Source organism: Hirundo rustica, chromosome 14 (assembly GCF_015227805.2).
Source record: "Hirundo rustica isolate bHirRus1 chromosome 14, bHirRus1.pri.v3, whole genome shotgun sequence".
Lineage (NCBI taxonomy): Eukaryota > Metazoa > Chordata > Aves > Passeriformes > Hirundinidae > Hirundo > Hirundo rustica.
This window is the reverse complement of record NC_053463.1, coordinates 15,873,251-15,889,806: the sequence shown is the minus strand read 5'-3', so window position 1 is coordinate 15,889,806 and position 16,556 is coordinate 15,873,251. Positions and strand designations below refer to the sequence as shown.

Below are 16,556 nucleotides of genomic sequence, written 5' to 3'. Positions count from 1 at the left end.
TACCCAAATGTTTGCAACCAGACAGCAGCCAAAACTCAGTATCTCATACTATCAGGTCTTACCAACACATTGCTAATGTCAGAGACAGAAAAACAGGACTGTGAGAGTTTGGTAAGAAGGGAAGAAAGCCAAACAATCCAATTCCACTCTATTGAAATGCATGAAGGGAACAACGGGACATAGGGATATGCAGAACTTTGGGAGAGCTGGAGAAACCCCAGCTATTAGTAATGTCTGTGGAGCCTCTTCTTGACATTTTCTACTAGAATCCTCTGACTCACACCGGGGGAAATGGCAACTCCACCTAAGCACACATTCTCCAGCCCTTCACCAAAGGCACAGACTGTTCTACACATCATCTCCCTCAGGCAAGACCCTTCCCTGCTAAAGGTCATCCTCATCACGCACATGCCCAGGCCACACCTTGTGCCACTTGCAGAATCTCTTTCACAACACCACAAAACCTGCTATAAGAACCTCCTTTGCATACCCTCACCTTCCTTCCCTTACAATTGGCACAAAGAACATCTGGAGGGTTATGAAGCCCCCCGCTGTCTGGAAGATTCTTCTCATCTGTGTGTGTGTCATGGTTTATGCCTCTTCAGCAATCTCTGGTGCAAACACCACAGAACAGAAGAACCGACTTCTTAAGAACTTTATGACATAAAGGCATGTCTGGTGCCACCCCAGTCCACATGGATTTTGCACTTTGTGAGAACGAGAGCAATGCCAAAGCACAAGCACACCCCATAATAGCAGCTGGGAGGGAGAATTTGTATCACAGAGAACCGCAGCTGTGCTGCTGTGCAGGGATTTGTGTGTACATCAGACATCAGAATCAGCCACCTGTGACAACAGGACACATAACTTCTACCAAAGGTAAACTTTCAAGTCCACAAGTATGGGAAGCTGAATGCACAAAGATGACAGCCACATTATCATGTGCCCTTAAAAATTAGCCCAAGGAGGACCAAGGAACCATCATGGAAAGATCTGTGGCTGTGAATGCTACTGTAGATGCTCCCCACTATAGAAGGACAGGAGGATAAAGTGCTACCCTCCCAGAAAAGGTTCTCCAAAACAGGAATCAAAAAGTTCATTGGGAATTCATCAGCACTCTGCATGCCTCACCCTCTTTACCAATGCCTTGTCTGCCTCGGGCAGGCAGCAGCACCAGGGACTGTCTCTGGTGGGAAATATTCCTAACCTCAAAGGACATGATGGGTGTTAAACTACCATGGAATTACCTCAATGCCCAGAAGGCCTTCAACTCCATACCTTCAGGAGCCCAGGAATGGACCTTGGGAAGGAAACCCCTGCCCATCCTGCGTCGTCATTTTCTCTAGGCATCCCCCATTGACTGCTCTGGGATGTGTTCTCAAGACAAGAACATCTCCTCGCATTCTCTCTTCTTATGACGTGGCCCATGGTCTTCCCAAGGATTTCCAGTTCCCACAGACTGGGAGGTCACACTTCCTCTTATGACGTGGTCAGGGCCTACTCAGCGCCACTGCCCTGTTCACCTCCTCTCCTGTGCCTTCCCCAGTCTCAGATGGAAACATTACCCACTTTGGAGAATACTATTTATGGAGGTGATGTCAGGACAGCGCTAGAGGCAGTGGCCATTGACAGCGTGCTGTGAAAGACCAACCCAAATGCTGAAAAATACATCACTGCCAGCAATGATACCTCCTGCACAGGTAAATGCGGTGTCGGGTATGGCTTGAATGTTTGGGGTATTAGGGTGGGTTTTGTTTTGAAAAGGGGGTTTCCAAGGGTGTGGCTGTTGATGCAAATCCTAACACAACATGAAAATAGGACAGTGTATGGTCATGCCACCTCACTGGACAATCCAGCTGCAATCCACTTCAGAAAGGCAAGACAAAAAAATGAAAACATATCTTTAGGTCACACTCCTCTCCCTGCACACTCTCTACTGGTAACTAGAATAAAAACATCCTTGGAGAAAGAACACAGGAAATGTGTTTAAGAACTTCCCTGCTTTTACAATGGCTCAGGTGAGCCAAGCAAATGGGAGAAATTACACCATGAGGAGAGAGAACAGTGAAGTCACAACTGTCATCGTGCATCTCCTCTCTTATGGAGGAGAGTCACACAAGAGTACAGAGTTCTTCATAAGAAACCACATTAAACAGCAGCATGATCAGCAGTCAGCAACAGTAACAGCACAGTAAAGAGTTCGTAGAGAACTGTCTCATGACATGGTGCATGTCTTCTCAGGGACTTCCACTTCCAACAGCCAAATCTCACTGCTCAGGGTCAACCTTGATACCAGGAAATGACCAGGGCCTACACAATTGCACAGCCACATCCACCTCTGCAACCCGTCACTGCCTCCTCTACCTCCACAGGGCTCACTGCAGCTTTTGCAGACTATTGCCAGCAACGAGAGCACCATAGAAAAACACAGAGAAGATATCATATAGACCATGCCCAGAGCTCTACTGCTTCTCAAGCTGATGTGGGAACAACTCCAAATGACAATGGCATTGATTTCATGTTGTGATAGGATAACTCAATCCCTGGCAAGCACCTCAACACACAGGAGCAGAATTCGTGTTTCAGCTTTTATTATTAGGGATTTTGGTGCTTGCTTGCTTGCTTGAGTTTATTCTTTGCAAGTAGCTTTCCTGGGATTTTGAAAGGAGGTGGCTCCTGACACAAATATTCCAAGGATATCATAGAAGCCAGTGTACGTCATGCCAGTTCTCTGGCCAGGAATGCAAGTCTACAGCCATTCCATCAAGGAGAGAACCAACCCCCCTCACAGCTGATATTGTATTTGCTGTGCTCAGCAGACTCCCTGGAGTTGACCCTTCACGTTTTCTACTGCTTCAGCTATTCTGGATGGAAATCCTAATCACCTGCCAGTTCTGTAACTCCCCTGAAATGTCAGACGTCTATTTGTACACACGGTATCAGGATATCTCTAATGACAATGAGCATTGATTTAATAATCTGATGGAAACAAATGCTGATGACCATAGTAGCATAAGGGATAATATCCACACGTGTATATTTGTGTATTTTTAAAGAGAATTCTTCTGGATAATTCAGAACTCTGCCGCTGGTGATACAAATATTGAAATAATATCGAGACAGGCAAGTGTCAATCTCCAACCATGAGCAAAAGTACATAGAATGACTTTGAGGGGGAAGGAGGTTGTACAAACAAAATTTCCCTCTCTTACACTGACCCTCAATCACCAACCTTTGCATGAACAGTTTATTATGCTATCTAGAAAACCAAAACACTGAGAAAAGAACACAGGAAAGGTCCAATAAATCCTTCCCGGGTACTATAATCAATCTGCTGGCAGAACCAATGGGGAAAAATTACACCAGAGAAGGAGAAAACCTTGAGGCCTCAATTGTAACCTTTCAGCACGTCACTTGCACTGAGGAGGAAGAGGGGACAGTTTTTGACAGTGCTGATATCAGCACAATCAGCAGTCACTAAAGGCAGTTGAGCGGTGCACGGTGCCTGGGGGTTTGTCACCTCTACATCCTGCGTGTCTTCACCTCCCTCAGCGAGCGCGGGTGGAAATGCTACACAGCAGCAAGCGAAAGCGCTGTCAGCAGAGCCGACACCTCGGCGCACTTTTTATCACAATGGACAGAGATTTCTATCTACGGGAGAGCAAACTGAGAAGAACTCGCCCTCGGAGCAGCAACCCTCAGCGAGGGTTCCTAATGGCTGCGGGATGCGAGAAGACATTTCCCCAGCTCAGTAACACCTCGGGAGATCCGGCAAGGACGCTGCGGCAGACACAAAGGTGCCCTTAGGATTTTTAAGATTCAGCCAACATTACAGCGCCGTCAGGACGGGGGGAGCGGAGCCGCGGTACAAAGAGGAACTGGCCAGGGGGCGGGAGAGAGTGGGCAGAGGGAGGAGAGAAAGAGTAAAGGCGAGCAGGGGAGGAGCACTGACCGTGTGGAGGAGAGCGGAGGGCTCCGGCTGCGTGTCCTTGGCGGCGGGGCCGGGCGGCGGCGGAGGGAAGTTGGGGCTGAAAACCATGAGGTCGCTCTTGGCCGCGCCGTCCGCCACGCACAGGCTGCGGCTGTGGCGCTGCGAGTAGGACCAGCTGCCCACTTCGCTGGCGCACACCAGCGTGGTGGGCCCGGGCGCCGAGAGCACGGCCGCCCGCGGCGCCCAGCGCGACGCCGCGTAGAGCACCAGGGGCCAGCAGGAAGAGGCTGGACACGGCGCAGATGGCCACCACCAGCCACACGTTGGTGGCCGCGCTGGCCGCACCGGGCGCCAGCTCCGCGCCCACCGCCGCCCGCGACGACGACGAGGCCGAAGCCGCCGACGAGGAGGATGCCGCGGCCGCGGCCAGCGCCGCCTCGGCCGCCTCGAGCAGCGACACGCTGAGCGTGGCCGTGGCCGAGCGCGCCGGCTGGCCGTGGTCGCGCACGACGATGAGCAGCGTGTGGCGAGGGCCGTCCGCCTCGTCCAGCGCCCTCGCCGTGCTCACCTCGCCGCTGTAGAGGCCGACGCGGAAGGGGCCCTTGGCCCTCGGCTCCCACAGCTCGTAGCGCAGCCACGCGTTGTAGCCCGAGTCGGCGTCCACGGCGCGGATCTTGGCCACCACCTGCCCCGCCGGCGCCCCCCACGCCGCCCACGCCCACAGCGTGCCCGAGCCCGCCGCCGCCGCCGCCTCGGCCGGCACGGGGCCCGCCTCCGGCGCCGAGCCCGCAGGCGGCAGCAGCGCCGGCGCGTTGTCGTTCTCGTCCAGCACGAAGAGCTGCACCGTGGCGTTGCCGCACAGCGGCGGCTCGCCCGCGTCCACCGCGCGCACCTCGAACTGCAGCACCTGCAGCTCCTCGTAGTCCAAGGGCTGCAGCGCCCACAGCAGCCCGCTCTCCGCGTCCAGCGACACGTAGCTCGACGCCGGGCGCCAGCCGGGCCCCGACGACGACGACGGCGGCAGCGCGGCCCCGCCGCCGGCCACGCCGCCCTCCCACACCGAGTAGCTGACGCGCCCGTTGCCCGCCTCGTCCGGGTCCCGCGCCCACAGCCGCGCCAGCTCCGCGCCCGCCGCGTTGTTCTCCCGCGCCAGCACCGTGTACACGGCCTGCGCGAACGCCGGCGCGTTGTCGTTCACGTCCGACACCGGCACCCGCAGCCCGCGGCTGGCGCGCAGCGCCGGCGCCCCGCCGTCCTCCGCACGCACCTCCAGCTCGTACTCCGACACCCGCTCCCGGTCCAGCGCCTCGCGCAGCACCAGCGAGTACGAGCCCGCGAACGTCGCCTCCAGACCGAACGGCGACGCCGGCCACACCCAGCACCGCACGCGACCGTTCGCCCCCGAGTCCCGGTCCGACACGCTCAGCACGGCCACCACCGTCCCCACCGACGCGTCCTCCGCCACCGGCACCGACAGCGACGTCACCCACACCTCCGGCGCGTTGTCGTTCACGTCCAGCACCTCCAGCACAACCCTGCAGTGACCCGACAATGGAGGTGTCCCTTGGTCTCTCGCTTCAATACGAAAATCAAACGTACTGACTTCTTCGAAGTCCAGAGCTGCTGTGAGGTGAATTTCCCCTGTCTTTGGATTGATGGAAATCACATCTCTTCCACTCGGAGGAATGAAGCTGGCCGCAATAAAGGTCATTTCGCTATTACTTCCCTCATCCGGATCCGTGGCGTTCACCCTCGTCACCACTGTCCCCACGGCAGCGTTCTCTGGCAGCTGCACTTTATACACGGACTGGTTGAACTGGGGCGCGTTGTCGTTCGCATCCAGCACCGAGATCAGCAGCTCCATTGTCCCTGTCAGAGACGGCCGGCCCCCGTCACTCGCCGTCAGCACCAACCGGTGCACGGGAATCGTCTCGCGGTCCAGAGATTTCGTTAAAACGAGTTCGGGTACAATATTTCGCTCAATCGATTTTTGTAAATCCAGAGAGAAATGCTCGCTGGGGCTGAGTGTGTAGGAGAGCTGCGCGTTCGCTCCGATATCCGCATCCGAGGCCCCCTCCAGCGGGAAACGAGACCCGGGCAGAGTGGTGAATTCCGCGATGCTGAGGTTTTTCCGTGTGGCGGGGAAGACGGGGGCATTGTCGTTGATGTCGGTGACCTCCAGCTCCACATGGAAGACGCGCAGCGGCCGCTCCAGCAGCACCTCCAGGCGCAGCGCGCACGGCGCGCTCTTGGCGCACAGCTGCTCCCGGTCGAGCCGCGAGCTCAGCAGCAGCGCGCCGCTCGCCCCGCTCAGCTCCACGCTCGCCCGCCGGCCCTGCGCCACCAGCCGCAGCCGCCGCGCCTCCGCCTCGCCCGCCTCCAGGCCCAGGTCCTGCGCCAGACGGCCCACCACCGTGCCGGCCTCGGCTTCCTCCGGCACCGAGTACCGCACCTGCCCGCCCGCCAGCGCCCAGGCCGCCTGCAGCACCAGCACCCGCACGGCCGCGCAACGCCGCTCGCCCATCGCCGCCGCTCCGCCTGCCGGCCCCGGCCCGGGCCCCGCACGGCTCCCCGCCGCCGCCCGGACGCACCGGCTCTGCTGCCCGGCCCGCGCCGCCCCCCCGCGCTCACAGCCGGGCTCTCCGCCGCACCGGGGCGGAGCCGCCCACACGCCGTTCCCGAGCCTGCAGCGACACCGTGCGCTGCTCCGCCGCCTCGCACGCTCCCACACAGCGCCGGCGCCTTCATCCCATCGCGGCCACCTCGGCTTCCTCGGTATCCTGCTCCTCTCCGTCTCTGTCTGTGTCACTCCTTTTTTTCTTTTGGTGGGGTTGGGATTTTTCTGTTTGTTTGGTTTTTGGGTTTTTTATTCAAAGTGCTTCTTCATATTCGATTTATTCTTTAATTCACTTCTTTAATCTCTCTTATCTTTCCATTCTGCATTTGAAATATTTTTTTCTCCTTTTCACGGTTTTCTTTTCACCTTTCTTTTTTCCTGCTTCCATCTCTTTGTTTTTTCATCTCTTTTGCTTCCTTCATCTCTTTGTTTTCTGCTTTCTTCTTGCCCTGTGTGACAATTATTTACTGCCATTTCCCTTTTACTGCCTTTCCATCTTTAATAACTCCGCTGCCAAATTGCCGCTGTCGTCAGAGGCCGCGATCGAGGCCATCAATGTAGGAGCCGTGAGCTTTAATTTCAGGGCATCATCTCCTTCGCACGGGACAGGAGCGAGTGGGGAGATCACAGAACACCAACTTCACTCCGGGTTAGAAGAGAACGTTGGCGCATCCTGGTAATCTCCTTGACACAGACACTTGATTTCTCCTCTTTCTCAGCTTCCTTCCTTTAGTCCTTTTCTTTTTTTTTTTTTTCTTTCTTCTCCCACACATTTAATATTTCATCTTTCCTTTCTTTTCTTTTTCTCTCCATTTTCATTCTTTCATTGTTTTATTTTCTCTTCCCTTTTCCTTTTCTGTTCCTTCTCCTTCCCTCGCTGTCCCTCCTTCCCTCTTTGCCAACACACTTTCTCTTCCAATACAGCATTTTCTACATTACATCATTCTCACCGTGCAGTGCCGCCACACCCTTACACAAAACCTCTTATTCCTGTTCCCCGTCACTTCTCATCGAGGCTCGCACAGGGTTCCTCAGTACCAGGGATACAGAGGTCCTCGACTGCTGAGAGCATGTAGAGAAAATGTGGGTGCATGCCTACAATCTCCTCTGTCATCCCTTCTTCCTTTTTTTCCTCTCTTTCTTCCTTCCTTGATTTTTTACTTGCAGAGATTCCTTTTCCTTTCTCCTCCTTTCTTCCTTTACTGACCTTTCTTTTCTTTCTCCTCCTTTTTCTTTCTCGCCTCACACTGCCCTCCTTGATTCCTCTTCCCTTCCATGTCCATTCTTTTTATTTCCCTTTTACCAAAATGTTTTCTAAACCAAATGATTTAGAAATCATCCTCTAATCATCCTCTTCATGCATCACAGACCTGCTCTCTGATGGGAGGGCTCCTGGGGACCTTGCATGCCTCCTGATGAGGAGCAACTGTCCTGATTTCCCCCAGAAAAAGTCAAGTAAATGGATTGTGCCTACACCTCCTCTCCCCTTGCCTCCCCGTCAGGAAGAAAGCCACACTCCTCAGACTCCAGGCCCCTCCTGGAGCAGCAAATAACACAGCAAAGCAGTGACATGACAAAGAACAGCTGTACTGCACCGGGAAAAGAATACACCTCCCTTGGCATCACAAGACCAATCACCGAGTCCTTTGACATCAGTGCAAACAGGCTCCAATAAGCACAAATAACCCATGGAATTCTTACACTTCGGAACTCAAATGCATCACAGCCCAGCACACCATTCTGCCAGGGACACTGAACAAGCACAGTGCCACCACAGTTCCTCAGAATTCTCCATGTATTTCAGTGAAGAGCTGTTCTTCCTACCTCATTTTCCATGTCTGATAAATGGCAAGCTCTTGCTTCTCCCCCCAGGCAGATAAGCTCTGCCAGAAAAACACAGCAAGAACTCCTGTACCCAGGGGAATTAGTCCCCAAGGAATACCTCTCACTCAATTCCATCCTCCACCCAGAAATACATTCCAAACTAAAGCCACAGAATCATCCCTGAGAACATGCTCTCCACCCCCAACACATCTCTTTTGAGAAATACATTAGAGGCCCTCCTCCCTCTCTGCTTGCGGCCAACTGCTCAGACCATGCTGGAAGAAGCAGGAAAGAAACAAGAGCAGACTGTGGTCCAATCTGGGAAATAGAGAATATTTCAAGTTGGAAGGAAGCCGCAAGGATTGTTGAGTCCGATTCCCAATCCAGACACATTTGGTCAATGCAAGATGAAGATACCACAACTAAATAGGCATAAAGGTACAGCTGTCTCTCAGACCCATCTTCTTCAGCAAGGAGCCACTTACCTGTAGCATCACTGATTGCTTCTTCAAAAAAATAAATATTTTCGGAGCACAAAACTGGTTCTAACACTAACAGAGACCATTAGGAACAATGGGTAGGAAACAATGACGTGCATTCTAGAAAAGCCTTGAAATCACTGGGCAAAGCACAGCGCTCCCATGTGCACTTCTGTGACAGGGAAAGGGCACCAGAAAGCCAAGGAAGGACACTGTCTCAACATCAGCCTCAGCCTGGGGGAATGGAAAAGTCATCCTGCACACTGATAGAAAATTACCCAAATGTTTGCAACCAGACTGCAGCCAAAACTCAGTATCTCATATTATCAGGTCTTACCAACACATTGCTGACGTCAGAGACAGAAAAACAGGACTGTGAGAGTTTGGTAAGAAGGGAAGAAAGCCAAACAATCCAATTCCACTCTATTGAAATGCATGAAGGGAACAATGGGACATAAGGATATGCAGAACTTCAGGAGAGCTGGAGAAACCGCAGCTATTAGTAATGTCTGTGGAGCCTCTTCTTGACATTTTCTACTAGAATCCTCTGACTCACACCGGGGGAAATGGCAACTCCACCTAAGCACACATTCTCCAGCCCTTCACCAAAGGCACAGACTGTTCTACACATCATCTCCCTCAGGCAAGACCCTTCCCTGATAAAGGTCATCCTCATCACACACATGCCCAGGCCACACCTTGTGCCACTTGCAGAATCTCTTTCACAACACCACAAAACCTGCTATAAGAACCTCCTTTGCATACCCTCACCTTCCTTCCCTTACAATTGGCACAAAGAACATCTGGAGGGTTATGAAGCCCCCCGCTGTCTGGAAGATTCTTCTCATCTGTGTGTGTGTCATGGTTTATGCCTTTTCAGCAATCTCTGGTGCAAACACCAGAGAACAGAAGAACCGACTTCTTAAGAACTTTATGACATAAAGGCATGTCTGTGGCCACCCCAGTCCACATGGACTTTGCACTTTGTGAGAACGAGAGCAATGCCAAAGCACAAGCACACCCCATAATAGCAGCTGGGAGGGAGAATTTGTACCACAGAGAACCGCAGCTGTGCTGCTGTGCAGGGATTTGTGTGTACATCAGACATCAGAATCAGCCACCTGTGACAACAGGACACATAACTTCTAACAAAGGTAAACTTTCAAGTCCACAAGTATGGGAAGCTGAATGCACAAAGATGACAGCCACATTATCATGTGCCCTTAAAAATTAGCCCGACAAGGACCAAGGAACCATCATGGAAAGATCTGTGGCTGTGGAGCTACTGTAGATGCCCCCCCACTATAGAAGGACAGGAGGATAAAGTGCTACCCTCCCAGAAAAGGTTCTCCAAAACAGGAATCAAAAAGTTCATTGGGAATTCATCAGCACTCTGCATGCCTCACCCTCTTTACCAATGCCTTGTCTGCCTCGGGCAGGCAGCAGCACCAGGGACTGTCTCTGGTGGGAAATATTCCTAACCTCAAAGGACATGATGGGTGTTAAACTACCATGGAATTGCCTCAATGCCCAGAAGGCCTTCAACTCCATACCTTCAGGAGCCCAGGAATGGACCTTGGGAAGGAAACCCCTGCCCATCCTGCCCCGTCATTTTCTCTAGGCATCTCCCATTGACTGCTCTGGGATGTGTTCTCAAGACAAGAACATCTCCTCGCATTCTCTCTTCTTATGACGTGGCCCATGGTCTTCCCAAGGATTTCCAGTTCCCACAGACTGGGAGGTCACACTTCCTATTATGACGTGGTCAGGGCCTACTCAGCGCCACTGCCCTGTTCACCTCCTCTCCTGTGCCTTCCCCAGTCTCAGATGGAAACATTACCCACTTTGGAGAATACTATTTATGGAGGTGATGTCAGGACAGCGCTAGAGGCAGTGGCCATTGACAGCGTGCTGTGAAAGACCAACCCAAATGCTGAAAAATACATCACTGCCAGCAATGATACCTCCTGCACAGGTAAATGCGGTGTCGGGTATGGCTTGAATGTTTGGGGTATTAGGGTGGGTTTTGTTTGGAAAAGGGGGTTTCCAAGGGTGTGGCTGTTGATGCAAATCCTAACACAACATGAAAATAGGACAGTGTATGGTCATGCCACCTCACTGGACAATCCAGCTGCAATCCACTTCAGAAAGGCAAGACAAAAAAATGAAAACATATCTTTAGGTCACGCTCCTCTCCCTGCACACTCTCTACTGGTAACTAGAATAAAAACATCCTTGGAGAAAGAACACAGGAAATGTGTTTAAGAACTTCCCTGCTTTCACAATGGCTCAGGTGAGCCAAGCAAATGGGAGAAATTACACCATGAGGAGAGAGAGCAGTGAAGTCACAACTGTCATCGTGCATCTCCTCTCTTATGGAGGAGAGTCACACAAGAGTACAGAGTTCTTCATAAGAAACCACATTAAACAGCAGCATGATCAGCAGTCAGCAACAGTAACAGCACAGTAAAGAGTTTGTAGAGAACTGTCTCATGACATGGTGCATGTCTTCTCAGGGACTTCCACTTCCAGCAGCCAAATCTCACTGCTCAAGGTCAACCTTGATACCAGGAAATGACCAGGGCCTACACAATTGCACAGCCACATCCACCTCTGCAACCCGTCACTGCCTCCTCTACCTCCACAGGGCTCACTGCAGCTTTTGCAGACTATTGCCAGCAACGAGAGCACCACAGAAAAACATAGAGAAGATATCATATAGACCATGCCCAGAGCTCTACTGCTTCTCAAGCTGATGTGGGAACAACTCCAAATGACAATGGCATTGATTTCATGTTGTGATACGATAACTCAATCCCTGACAAGCACCCCAACATACAGGAGCAGAATTCGTGTTTCAGCTTTTATTATTAGGGATTTTGGTGCTTGCTTGCTTGAGTTTAATCTTTGTAAGTAGCTTTCCTGGGATTTTGAAAGAACATGGCTCCTGACACAAATATTCCAAGGATATCATAGAAGCCAGTGTACGTCATGCCAGTTCTCTGGCCAGGAATGCAAGTCTACAGCCATTCCATCAAGGAGAGAACCAACCCCCCTCACAGCTGATATTGTATTTGCTGTGCTCAGCAGACTCCCTGGAGTTGACCCTTCACGTTTTACACTGCTTCAGCTATTCTGGATGGAAATCCTAATCACCTGCCAGTTCTGTAACTCCCCTGAAATGTCAGACATCTATTTGTACACACGGTATCAGGATATCTCTAATGACAATGTACTTTGATTTAATGATATGATGGAAACAAATGCTGATGACCATAGCAGCATAAGGGATAATATCCACACGGGTATATTTGTGTATTTTTAAAGAGAATTCTTCTGGATAATTCAGAACACTGCCACTGGTGATACAAATATTGAAATAATATCGAGACGGGAAAGTGTCAATCTCCAGCCATGAGCAAAAGTACATAGAATGATTTTGAGGGGGAAGGAGGTTGTGGAAACAAAATTTCCCTCTTTTACACTGACCGTCAATCACCAACCTTTGCATAAACAGTTTATTATGCTATCTAGAAAACCAAAACACTGGGAATAGAACACAGGAAAAGTCCAATAAATCCTTCCCCGGTACTATAATCAATCTGCTGGCAGAACCAATGGGGAAAAATTACACCAGAGAAGGAGAAAACCTTGAGGCCTCAATTGTAACCTTTCAGCACGTCACTTGCACTGAGGAGGAAGAGGGGACAGTTTTTGACAGTGCTGATATCAGCACAACCAGCAGTCACTAAAGGCAGTTGAGCGGTGCACTGTGCCTGGGGGTTTGTCACCTCTACATCCTGCGTGTCTTCACCTCCCTCAGCGAGCGCGGGTTGAAATGCTACACAACAGCAAGCGAAAGCGCTGTCAGCAGAGCCGACACCTCGGCGCACTTTTCATCACAATGGACAGAGATTTCTATCTACGGGAGAGCAAACTGAGGAGAGAAGAACTCGCCCTCGGAGCAGCAAACCTCAGCGAGGGTCCCTAATGGCTGCGGGATGCGGGAAGACATTTCCCCAGCTCAGTAACACCCGGGGAGATCCGGCAAGGACGCTGCGGCAGACACAAAGGTGCCCTTAGGATTTTTAAGATTCAGCCAACATTACAGCACCGTCAGGACGGGGGGAGCGGAGCCGCGGTACAAAGAGGAACTGGCCAGGGGGCGGGAGAGAGTGGGCAGAGGGAGGAGAGAAAGAGTAAAGGCGAGCAGGGGAGGAGCACTGACCGTGTGGAGGAGAGCGGAGGGCTCCGGCTGCGTGTCCTTGGCGGCGGGGCCGGGCGGCGGCGGAGGGAAGTTGGGGCTGAAAACCATGAGGTCGCTCTTGGCCGCGCCGTCCGCCACGCACAGGCTGCGGCTGTGGCGCTGCGAGTAGGACCAGCTGCCCACTTCGCTGGCGCACACCAGCGTGGTGGGCCCGGGCGCCGAGAGCACGGCCGCCCGCGGCGCCCAGCGCGACGCCGCGTAGAGCACCAGGGCCAGCAGGAAGAGGCTGGACACGGCGCAGATGGCCACCACCAGCCACACGTTGGTGGCCGCGCTGGCCGCACCGGGCGCCAGCTCCGCGCCCACCGCCGCCCGCGACGACGACGAGGCCGAAGCCGCCGACGAGGAGGATGCCGCGGCCGCGGCCAGCGCCGCCTCGGCCGCCTCGAGCAGCGACACGCTGAGCGTGGCCGTGGCCGAGCGCGCCGGCTGGCCGTGGTCGCGCACAACGATGAGCAGCGTGTGGCGAGGGCCGTCCGCCTCGTCCAGCGCCCTCGCCGTGCTCACCTCGCCGCTGTAGAGGCCGACGCGGAAGGGGCCCTTGGCCCTCGGCTCCCACAGCTCGTAGCGCAGCCACGCGTTGTAGCCCGAGTCGGCGTCCACGGCGCGGATCTTGGCCACCACCTGCCCCGCCGGCGCCCCCCACGCCGCCCACGCCCACAGCGTGCCCGAGCCCGCCGCCGCCGCCGCCTCGGCCGGCACGGGGCCCGCCTCCGGCGCCGAGCCCGCAGGCGGCAGCAGCGCCGGCGCGTTGTCGTTCTCGTCCAGCACGAAGAGCTGCACCGTGGCGTTGCCGCACAGCGGCGGCTCGCCCGCGTCCACCGCGCGCACCTCGAACTGCAGCACCTGCAGCTCCTCGTAGTCCAAGGGCTGCAGCGCCCACAGCAGCCCGCTCTCCGCGTCCACCGACACGTAACTCGACGCCGGGCGCCAGCCGGGCCCCGACCACGACGACGACGACGGCGGCAGCGCGGCCCCGCCGCCGGCCACGCCGCCCTCCCACACCGAGTAGCTGACGCGCCCGTTGCCCGCCTCGTCCGGGTCCCGCGCCCACAGCCGCGCCAGCTCCGCGCCCGCCGCGTTGTTCTCCCGCGCCAGCACCGTGTACACGGCCTGCGCGAACGCCGGCGCGTTGTCGTTCACGTCCGACACCGGCACCCGCAGCCCGCGGCTGGCGCGCAGCGCCGGCGCCCCGCCGTCCTCCGCACGCACCTCCAGCTCGTACTCCGACACCCGCTCCCGGTCCAGCGCCTCGCGCAGCACCAGCGAGTACGAGCCCGCGAACGTCGCCTCCAGACCGAACGGCGACGCCGGCCACACCCAGCACCGCACGCGACCGTTCGCCCCCGAGTCCCGGTCCGACACGCTCAGCACGGCCACCACCGTCCCCCACCGACGCGTCCTCCGCCACCGGCACCGACAGCGACGTCACCCACACCTCCGGCGCGTTGTCGTTCACGTCCAGCACCTCCAGCACCACCTTGCAGTGACCCGACAGCGGGGCCCAACCTTGATCTCTCGCCTCAATACGAAAATCAAATACTTTGACTTCCTCAAAATCTAGAGCACCCGTGAGGTGAATCTCCCCGGTCTTTGGATTGATGGAAATCACATCTCTTCCACTTGGAGGAACGAAATTCGTTACGGCATAGGTCACCTCACTGTTAATTCCCTCATCCGGATCCGAGGCGTTCACCCTCATCACCAGCGTGCCCTCTGTAGCGTTCTCGAGCAGCTGCACTTTATACACGGACTGGTTGAACTGGGGCGCGTTGTCGTTCGTGTCCAGCACCGAGATCAGCAGCTCCATTGTCCCTGTCAGAGACGGCCGGCCCCCGTCACTCGCCGTCAGCACCAACCGGTGCACGGGAATCGTCTCGCGGTCCAGAGATTTCGTTAGAACGAGTTCAGGTTCAATATTTCCGTCATTCGATTTTTGTATATCCAGAGAGAAATGCTCGCTGGGGCTGAGTGTGTAGGAGAGCTGCGCGTTCGCTCCGATATCCGCATCCGAGGCCCCCTCCAGCGGGAAACGAGACCCCGGCAGAGTGGTCAGTTCCGCGATGCTGAGGTTTTTCCGTTGGGCGGGGAAGACGGGGGCATTGTCGTTGATGTCGGTGACCTCCAGCTCCACATGGAAGACGCGCAGCGGCCGCTCCAGCAGCACCTCCAGGCGCAGCGCGCACGGCGCGCTCTTGGCGCACAGCTGCTCCCGGTCGAGCCGCGAGCTCAGCAGCAGCGCGCCGCTCGCCCCCGCTCAGCTCCACGCTCGCCCGCCGGCCCTGCGCCACCAGCCGCAGCCGCCGCGCCTCCGCCTCGCCCGCCTCCAGGCCCAGGTCCTGCGCCAGACGGCCCACCACCGTGCCGGCCTCGGCTTCCTCCGGCACCGAGTACCGCACCTGCCCGCCCGCCAGCGCCCAGGCCGCCTGCAGCACCAGCACCCGCACGGCCGCGCAACGCCGCTCGCCCATCGCCGCCGCTCCGCCTGCCGGCCCCGGCCCGGGCCCCCGCACGGCTCCCCGCCGCCGCCCGGACGCACCGGCTCTGCTGCCCGGCCCGCGCCGCCCCCCCGCGCTCACAGCCGGGCTCTCCGCCGCACCGGGGCGGAGCCGCCCACACGCCGTTCCCGAGCCTGCAGCGACACCGTGCGCTGCTCCGCCGCCTCGCACGCTCCCACACAGAGCCCGTGCCTCGGACCCGCCATAGGTATGTTTTCTGCCGTGTCTTGTCGTGCTCCTCTTTTTTTTTCTTATATCTTCCTCTTCCTTTGAAAGTAATCCTTCATTTCTTCTTCCTCTTTCCTCGCTGCTTTTTTCATTTCCTACATTTTTTATTTCCTACATTTCCTTCTTTTAGGTCATGTTTCGTTTATCTTTCCTTCGTTTCTTTGTACTCTTTTCTATTTCTTCCCTGTCTATCTTCTTTTTCTTCCTTGTTTTGCCACTCTGCATTCTTTCCACTCCTTTCCCATCTCCTTCCAGCCTCCCGTATTCTTTAGCCACACTGGACGTTCGTCAGTTTTTCTGGCGCCCCAAAAACCATCAAATGCAGAACCATCAGCACTAATTACAAAGTATTGCTGCTGGATAGCAGTGCTGCTCTAACAAAGGCTGTTAGGTACCAGTTCCGTTCAGTGTCTATAGATATGGTCGGTGCGTGCTGGTCAGTTCTTTTATTGTCTCTTTTAGGTTTCCATTCTGTCCCTCGTTTCTACTTTCATTCTGGTTTATTTTTTTATTACTATTACCTTTTCTATTCTTTTTTTTTTTTTTTTTTTTTTTTTTTTTGGCATGGATTCATTATTTTCTTTACTCGTTCTTCTATTACTACTACTACTACTGTCCTTGTCTTTATCATTTATCCTTATGCTTTTCTATTTCCCACTTCCATTTACCCTCTTTCCATACTGCTTCCTTGTTCCTTCTCTGTCTTTTCATT

General features: G+C 54.7%; 2 protein-coding genes across 2 annotated transcripts; both read right to left on the bottom strand.

The window, feature by feature from the left end:
• Nucleotides 1-3,829: 3,829 nt before the first annotated feature.
• LOC120759373 (protocadherin alpha-13-like) lies at nt 3,830-6,455 on the bottom strand. Its single transcript, XM_058422528.1, is given in 2 exon segments — nt 3,830-4,201; nt 4,203-6,455. Coding segments are annotated over 2 exon segments (2,625 nt in total).
• Nucleotides 6,456-12,956: 6,501 nt separating this feature from the next.
• LOC120759372 (protocadherin alpha-6-like) lies at nt 12,957-15,589 on the bottom strand. The gene is given in 3 exon segments (XM_058422527.1): nt 12,957-14,513; nt 14,515-15,372; nt 15,374-15,589. Coding segments are annotated over 3 exon segments (2,631 nt in total).
• Nucleotides 15,590-16,556: the final 967 nt, after the last annotated feature.